The 9,152-nt window shown below is 29.9% G+C and overlaps 2 protein-coding genes across 2 annotated transcripts; both read right to left on the bottom strand.

Annotated features, from left to right (window-relative positions):
• Positions 1–4,708: 4,708 nt before the first annotated feature.
• LOC148240359 (uncharacterized) lies at positions 4,709–5,382 on the bottom strand. Its single transcript, XM_088209979.1, has one exon. It carries the CDS (start codon positions 5,261–5,263, stop codon positions 5,054–5,056), a length of 210 nt encoding a protein of 69 aa, XP_088066105.1. The 5' UTR covers positions 5,264–5,382; the 3' UTR covers positions 4,709–5,053.
• A 958-nt stretch (positions 5,383–6,340) lies between these two features.
• Positions 6,341–6,847, bottom strand: LOC148240358 (uncharacterized). The gene has a single exon (XM_088209496.1). It carries the CDS (start codon positions 6,744–6,746, stop codon positions 6,543–6,545), a length of 204 nt encoding a protein of 67 aa, XP_088065622.1. The 5' UTR covers positions 6,747–6,847; the 3' UTR covers positions 6,341–6,542.
• Between the last annotated feature and the right edge of the window lie 2,305 nt (positions 6,848–9,152).

The following is a 9,152-nucleotide window of genomic DNA, read 5'->3' as shown; positions in this document are numbered from 1 at the left end:
ATTACATTTTTATTCATTCACATCAGAAAATACATATATATATATATATTCAAATTTAAGGTTATTAATATATATATTGTATTAATTATAAAATATTCAATAATGATTAGAACAAATAATTTTTTTAATTAATGTAATAATTTTATTTATTTATTTGGAATGACTATAATTAAACATACTAATTGTATAAGATACTTATATTTATTATTGCACATTATAATTAATACAATTTTGATATATATGATCATTTTATATATTTATTTAGGAGACATATTCTTAAATTTATAGCTATCAGTAAACACATTATGATACATTTAATCATAAGATGTTCTGAAATTAATTATTATAATTAATAGTTTTACTAATTTATTTAATATTTTTAATTATTTCTATAAAATATATATGCATTAGATATGATAATTCTCAATTATAAAATAATTAATAATTAAAAAATAAAGTTTATATCATATTATTAATTATATATTTGAATAATTGTATCAAATATATTTAATATAATTACATTAATATTCGAAATCTTATCGGATTTCAAAAGTAAATGCAGTAATTTATTAGCATTTATTGTTTCTTATGAAGAAAATAAGAAAGTTTATTAGTATTATTAAAACATAGAAAGGTCTCCCTCTTTGCTAGATAAATTAAGGTGATTTATTAGTAATTATTAGTACTTTTGCATAATATATATCTTGAAATTATTATAGGAAAAAAATATATATTTTAAAAATTAAAGAGAAAATCTCTCTTCCTCAAACCCTAGCTCCCACTATTATTTGTTCGTTCTGAAAATTAAAGACAATCTTTGTTTCTCGTTTTACGGAACTTACAAGTCGCAATGGTTCAATTACTTTATTTCAGTTTTAAAATTGTTTTACCATGTTTGCTCATCCTTAATTAACATGGTTTAATTGTAGTAACATCATAATCCAGTTTTACGTAAGTAATTAATTACCGAAGACCGAAAAACTTAATAAAAATAAGAGAAATAACAAATATTTGTGCGAAAGATATAAATTTCAGAAAATTAAAAAGAACATCTCCCCTCCTCAAACCATAGTTCTCAATATTTCACCACAAACATAATAATTGTGTTTTTTTTTAGAGAAAACTACAAATTCATAACCCCTTTGGAAAACTGTTCTTAGAAAAAAAGAAAAAGAAAAATTTAACCAGTTCCGCATACATGAAAGCACAGGCAAGTAGTAGGTCCACCACATTGACCATGTGCATCATACGGTGCGTATTTGGCCAGACAAAGTTTATTACATACATCATCATTGCAGTTGGACAAAGAAAATGGGACTCCACAAACTTTAGCAGCTCCCATCACCTCCCATCCTGAATAAATTAATTAATTATCATTAACTTAATTTATATAATCATCTGGTTAAAAAAAAAAAAAAATGATTGATGATTAAGAAATATTTAAGAAGAGATTAAGAATTGAATTAATACTAATAACAAATTAAGAACAATAAAGGTATTAATTTATTTCACAGAGAAAAAAATTTATTAATATTTACCAAAAGATGACAGGATGATCAATGCAAAGACGATAAAGATCTGAAACCTCTTCATAATTTTCAAGAAAAAGAAATTTTAAAAGTTTGTATTTGCATATATATATATATATATATATATGCATGTATGAGTGAAATTAGCTATTTATAAATAATTTTTAATTATTTTAAAGTCAATAAAAATTAATTTATTGCTGTTTTTTTAAAGTGGCAAATTATTGTATTTCTATAGTTATAAATCGATAATTAATTATTTGTATTTCTTTCAAAAGAATACTTAACTAATTTTATGAGATTTTGTGGTCAAAATTATTTTCACATTCTTCTAACCATTTTAGTCAATAAATTAAGATATAAATAAAGTTAATCTCTTCTAATACCAACTTTAGTAGTTGGTACATTTTTTTTTTTCCTTACCAGATTAGATTTTATAGGTTAAAATCAAATTGTACTGTTTTTATTTATAAATTATTTTTATTAAATTATTATTGATGTTTACATACTACATAATTAATAAATACATGTATTTTATGTTAGATTTTTTTATCAACAAATAAGTTTAATGTAGTCTCGGTGTGCGTAACAAATTATCAATTTATTATTAGATCCGTTTAAAAGTGGTTAATTACTGTTAAAAGGTTATGAATTCTAATGTATCGGGTTCAAATATTAGTTTATAATATATGTAAATACTATATTTATAATTTTTTATTTTACAATTGGTAAAGTAAAAAATAATAAAAATCGACAATGTAAAAAAATCGGGTACGGTCCCCAAATCACACGTGCATTTTGTTTATATCTTGTTATCCCGTCAGCAAAGAAAATAAGTATTTTACAATCACGTGTTGATTTGAAAAATTTATTGCATGATGCAAAAATCTCTTTCGTTATATATTCAAATACGCTTTCGTGTTCATTCTCTTTAATTCAATACTAGTTTGTTTATTGTCTTCTCATATCTAGTTTGATTTGATTTTTAATATTTTAAATTTAAAAAAAAAAAAAACTCAAATAAATTAATAATTATTTTATTTATTAAGATCATGAAATTACATCAAATAATTTTGACAATAATAAATTAATTTTCAATTAAGGAGGACAAACATGAAAGCATAGGCAAACGTTGGGGCTGCCACATTGTCCATGTGCATCAAATGGAGCATATTTGTTGATACAAAATCTATGGCATTTCTCATCTGTGCAACTCGGCATATCGAATTTTTCTCCACAAACACGAGCTGCAGTCACTTGATCTGATCCTGGATTAAACAATAATGATAATTAGTTAATTATAAATAAAAATGTAATAAATTAAAATTTTTTGGTGTAAAATAACTAATTATATTAAAACTCAAATAATATGGTATAATATTATACGTAGTTATATCAGTGTGACTAGATATATTTATTAATAATTATATATTATATAATTTTACAAAAGTTAAAGTTTAATAAAGCAATAAAATAAAGTTTAAAGTGTAGGTTTTGTAAAGATTAAAAATCATAACACTTGAAAAGCTAAAGTCAACATGGGTCACCCCATACTGAAAGAAAAACATATGGGTTGAGTATACATGCCTTTTGCCAAGGTCTTTAATTTTCTGAAAGCTGAAGAAATAGTACGTTGTCTCACAATCCTTCGTAGAAGTAGAATACCATGCAATAACAATTATTTTGTTTTGAATTGATCCGAATAAGATATGTTATATCTAATTTAAGACTTAAGCATTTGCAAACAGTCAATTTGTACTATGACAACAAAGTAATAGTACATATTGTTGCCAACCTAGTGTTTTATGCTAGAACTAAGAAATATTGGGTTGGACTTTCACCTAATTCAAGAGAAAATTTAAAATAAAAATGTAATAACAAAATATAAAGGAAACAGATAACAAGTCAGTGGATTTTTTCACTAGAACTCTCCCAAGTGTGTCTTTCTATTCATATATGTTCAAGATACGAGTAAAAAATATTTACCCTCCATCTTGCAGGTGAGTCTTAAACTCGGATTAACGAAGTTGGGTTGAGTGTATATATAGGTAGATTTTGTCAAGGAATGTAAGTGTGGTATGAATCTTGTACTTCACATAAATACTTTCTTTTCTTACGAATGAAGTGAAAGAGAAGAAAACTCTTGAACCTTGTTCTAGGGTTTCCTTTAGGCAACCTTTTTTTTATGCTTTGCATCACCTTCTCTGTGTTTTTTGCACTCTATCTAGGTAGACCATCCTAGATAATTGTAATTTTAGTTCAATATTTTATTTTATTGTTTCTTATAAATACATCTATAAACTTGAGAGTTATTTATTTTCAGTGAGATTAATCATATTATTTTTAAGTAGAATAGAAGAATTTTAAACTATTAAATCACCGCATTATTGATAGAAATAATGTCATTTTTAAAATATCATCATCAATATCAAAGATTTTTATTGAGAAAATTATTATTATAAACTTTTTTTCATAAAAATAAAAAAACCTTAATTATCTCAATACTCAAATAAAATTGATACTTACCCGCGAACCACAAAACGAGTAGAAGAAACATGTTAAAAATCTGAAATTTTTTCATGAGTACTTTTCTGCGGTGTATATCTTTCGAGAAAGAAAAATATGCCTAGATTAACTATAAGGTATTTACAAACTATACATTTATATATATTATATGATACTAAAGAAATTATAGAATAATTAGCTATCTATCGTTGGAAATATCAAAGAATCAACATTTATTTTGCAATAATTTAATAACCAATTGATATGAAGCATATCAAAATATTGATACTAAAGAAAATTCTGATATATATATATATATATAAATGTACATACATGATCAACTTGAAAGGAAAATTATCAAAAAAAATTAAATATTATTGATGGTGATTGAAGTATATTATAACATAAATGAATAATTGTGATCAACTTGTTACCCTGTGTGACTTTTTTTTTCATAAGGTTACATCTTCTATATAATTAATTAATATATTCCATGCGAAGAGCTCTTGTCTATTAGAATATAGATTTTTCCAAATTTGACATTTATTATAATTCAATATTTAATATTTTTCTTCTGTAATTTGATATTTATTTTAAACAATTAATTTTCTTTTATTTTCTAACATAAATCAAAATAATGATTTTTATCAACTTAACTTGAGGATTTGAGATAATTTCCAAAAAAAAAAATATATCATTAATTCTTCACATATTTTTTATTTTATTTTATGCAAAAGAAAGAAAATTTAAAAAAAAAATGATAACCAAAACAAAATAAAAATTATTGATGTAACATAATATGCATATCGACTGAAAAAAGCCCACCCCGACCCTCCTTTCTCTAAAACGACAACGTTTTGGAGAAGCCTTTAACAACTTGGTTTATCAACGATGGCGAGGCAGACGTGATCACGACGAGTGATAATGATTCTGACCGATGAGATGAAGATGAATAAGCGGCCATAACAATTACTTCGAATAACCAATCTCTTTAGTCCCATTAACATACCTTTAAACAACTACAGACGAGAGAGATGTGAATTAACAGGAAAATAAGAGACTATAATGGGCGTTCTTGATGATAACTTGGATTTATTACTCTTGCTCTTGCTCTTGCTCTTGACTTTACCAGAAGATGTTTTCTGGGTCTGAGAGATTTTTGCATCGTCGGATACTTGAGAGGAAGATTTGGGAGAAAAACAATCGAAAATTGCTGAGAAGAGAGCCATTGAAGTAGCTTGATATTTGATTTCAGCTCTTGCCAACGTTGATGATTTATTTTTTCTTTTCTTTTTTTTTTTCAGATGGGTAGAAATGTTTTGTATGTTTCAGATAGTATATGTGGAAGCGCTATATATATATATATATATAAAATGAACTTGGACAGCAAGAAAAGCAAGACTAAGTTTCTTGGATAGAGGCTGCTTTGACTAAAGCTGTAAGTTATCTTTTGAAAGGTCAAAGATGAGTATCCATTTTCCAGTCACCTGCAGGAACAGTTACATTCCTCCTGGTCTTATGTTGTTAGATAAATATGAAAAATCAAGTTTTTTACTTTTCAAACCTCCACTATAATCATTGAATGTATACATAAACATATATATATATATAGAGAGAGAGAGAGAGAGAGCAGGCCATTCAAATCTACATGATTATAATTTTTGAATGTCTTTGGCATACAACTTTTCTTAAATTGTAAGGCAACCCAAAAGTATCTTTCTGATGGTACTTTGACCCTAAAGCATCTTTAAAAAGTTGAAAAACAAAACCCACATGCTTTGAATAATTTTCCTCCTTTATTGATTGAAATAATTGGAACAGCATAGGTGAAAAGAACAACATTAGGTAACTTTTATTTTTTCTTCTCCTAAAAATTTATAAATAATTACATGAAATTTTAAAATAATGAGTCTTAATTTATTAGTTATGTTTTTATTATTAAAAAATGAACAACAAGAATTTGATCTTGGTTCAATTTTGATTTGTTAAAAAAGTAGTTCGATCATAAAATATTATCTAATTTTTTTATAACGAAAAAAAATAAAAAAATATGCCAAAGATCGTAAATAAAAATTTAACATGAGAACTTAGAATTTTGAACAATATGATTACAAGCCCACCAAATAATTTTTTATTAATAACCAACTAGTTTATTTTATAAAAAAGTTTTAAGGCTTATAATTCTATATTTTATTTATTTATATAAATTAATAGATTTTTGGGTCACTTATTTCATGATAATATAGAATAATATATTTATTCATTTTCTAATTAATTTACATAATGAAATAATTTGAACTCACAAATCAATAAAAAAGACAAACTAAACATATCTATTTAAATTTTTAACACACGAGATTGTAACATAAATATTATTAAAAAAAAATTTATTTTTCTGTCATGTGATCAATTTGTTGGTAACCCGAACACAATAGCTTTAGAGCAGCCATAACAATTATTTCACATAATCAATTGCCTTAGTTTGATTTATACACATGTCTAAAGTGATTATAAGCGAGAGAGATTTGAATTAACAGGAAAGTAAGAAACTATAATCGGAGCTCTTGATGATAATTTAGATTCGCTCTTGTTTTTACTCTTGGATTTAATAGAAGAAAGTGCTCTTCCGGGGTGAGATACTTTTGCATCATTGGAGACTCGAGAGGAGGATTTCGAAGCAAAACAACTGAAAATTGCTGAGAAGAGAGCCATTGAATCTTGTCCAAACTTGACTTCAACTCTTGCTAGCTTTGATGCTTGAAATGTTTTTAGATGGGTAGGAATGTTTCTGTCCTTACAGATAGTGTATGTATGTTTGTGTGTGTGTGTGTGTATATATAGTGAAAAGATTAGTCCATTATAATGGGATTTTAGTTTCTAAAAAAAAAAAAAAGAAAACTTGGGCAGCACGTTTCTTTGGTAGAGACTGCTTTGGCCACGAATAGGCAAAAGCCAAGTTTATATTTTGAAAAGTCAAAGTTAAGCATTGACTTCTCACTCACCTGCCCGGAAAGAAATTGTTTATTTCATTAATTTGTCACCATGTCACGTGTATTTTTAATGTTTCAAATTAAATAGCAAATTAAGATCATCTTTCTTCCATGTAAATTCTCTATTCCTAATTTCTTTGATATGAAAATTACTAGAAAGAGCAAAACAAGGGATGTAAATCTCCCTACTTGATTTAATTATTTTAAGCTGAAAATTAAGGGGTTTTTTTTTTTTACTAACTTCACATTTTACTAAATTTTATAAAATATTATCATTAATATAATATCCGAAATTTTTTTTAATAAATAAATAAAAATATTTAAATTCATCGCGTAATAAGGGATGAAGCATACTTATTTATTTTGTAAATTAAAAATACGTGAATATATTAAATTAAGATCAAAATCTATTAAAATGCGAAAAATAATTGATTTAGGGACTCTTTCAAAATGAAATATCAAAGTTAGGGTACTTTTTAAATAAAAATGGACTCAATTAAAAGAATGTTAAGAGACCAGGGGTCAATCTGTAATTTTTGAAAAAATGGCCACGTAGGATTGCTGACTTGTAGCGCCCGGAAAGGAGGAGAAAAAAAAACAAAAAAAAAACAAAAAAAAAAACAAAAAAAAAGGGGGGGTCACGTCAGCAGCCACGTCAGCAGGCCCGGTCAGCAGTCCCGGCCAACCGGGGCCTGCCACGTGGCAAGATCGCGTCACTCCGAAAGGAGCCACGTTGGCGATCCGCGTGGGTGCGATCCGACGGCCCAGATCAATCACGCGATCGGACGGCCCAGATTCAAACGCACGGACGGTCCAGATTCAATCAAAAACGAACGGCTCAGATTAAAACGAAACGAACGGCTGTGATCAAAAGGCAAGGGGTTATAAATAGAACCCCCACACCAGACCAAAAACCCTAGCCGCCAGCCGCTCGCCGGAGAAGACGAACCAGAGGCCGACCGCCGCCACCCGCCGCCACTCGCCGCCGCACCGGGGAAATTTCCGACCGCCGATCGAGGTAAATTTCATACCCCCGACTCGTTTTTCCCCACTGATTCCTCCTATGGCCAAATCGAAGCCGAAATCCCGGCCAAACGGCCGGAATACGCGGCCGAAGCCCAGCGGCGCCGCCGCGCCCCCTCTCGGTTTTTGCCTCCGACGAGGCCCTTCCCGGCCTCCGTTCGATGCAATTTTTATATCACCGTGATCACCATTCTTTTCTCTACAGGTTGACCGAAGCCAAATCACCAAAACACGAACTTCGCCGGAGAGTCGCCGTACCCGAGAGCGCCGCCGCCGGTAAGCTCTGCTTTTCCGTGATTTTTTGGCCCCCCGAGGGCCCTAGGGTTGTTTTCTGACAAGGACCAATGCGAGTGTGGCCGAATTCGGCCAAAAACGGCCGAAAACAGTCAACCCGAGGCGACTCGCCGTCGCCAGCGGCGGCGCCGTCGCCGAAGCACGGCGGAGCCGCCGTGCCGGAGTTGCGATTTGGGCCGAAAGAGGCCCTGGGCCTAATTTGGATTTTTTTTGGAACCCGTGCAGGTACTGTTAGCGTGTTTCAGTTCCCCGGGAAAAATTCAGGGAAAATTAGGGACAGCCTGCAGGCGCACTGTGAATCGTATTCGGATCCCGAAAACAAGTAAGGACCCCTCACCCTATTTCCTATCACGGTATTAAAGTTCAAAATGATAAAACAGTATTTCTTGAATTAACGCATGTGTGAAATTGCTTAAGGTTGCTAATGGAGCCCGAGTCTAGTGTGATTGATGATTTACTGTTATTTGGCCTGTTTACAGCTTTAAATGCAAAATGAGGTTTGATGTGTTCATTTTACAGATTTGTGTGCATGTACTACGTTTTTATTAATTATGGGTTGAATGACTGAAAAACTGATACTGTATGTTGTCTGTCTGGTATGAATTACGATTTGCTTGTTTAAATGTGAATTGATGATGCTGATTGAGGAAAAGGAAAAATGAAAGATTGTGTAGACTGATAATTGTATTATGGGGGTCAGCCTGACTAGATATCCTGGGAGATGGTGGACGGACCGGGTCCGTAGGGAACCCTACCGGGATTGTGGTCTCACATGCCGGACGGGGTATGGAGATCTTATGGTTTTGGCGCC

This window comes from Carica papaya, chromosome 8, assembly GCF_054855325.1.
Source record: "Carica papaya isolate Zhongbai chromosome 8, ASM5485532v1, whole genome shotgun sequence".
In the NCBI taxonomy this organism is placed as follows: Eukaryota; Viridiplantae; Streptophyta; class Magnoliopsida; order Brassicales; family Caricaceae; genus Carica; species Carica papaya.
The sequence above is the reverse complement of the archived record's forward strand: the minus strand, read 5'-3'. Positions and strand labels throughout refer to the sequence as shown.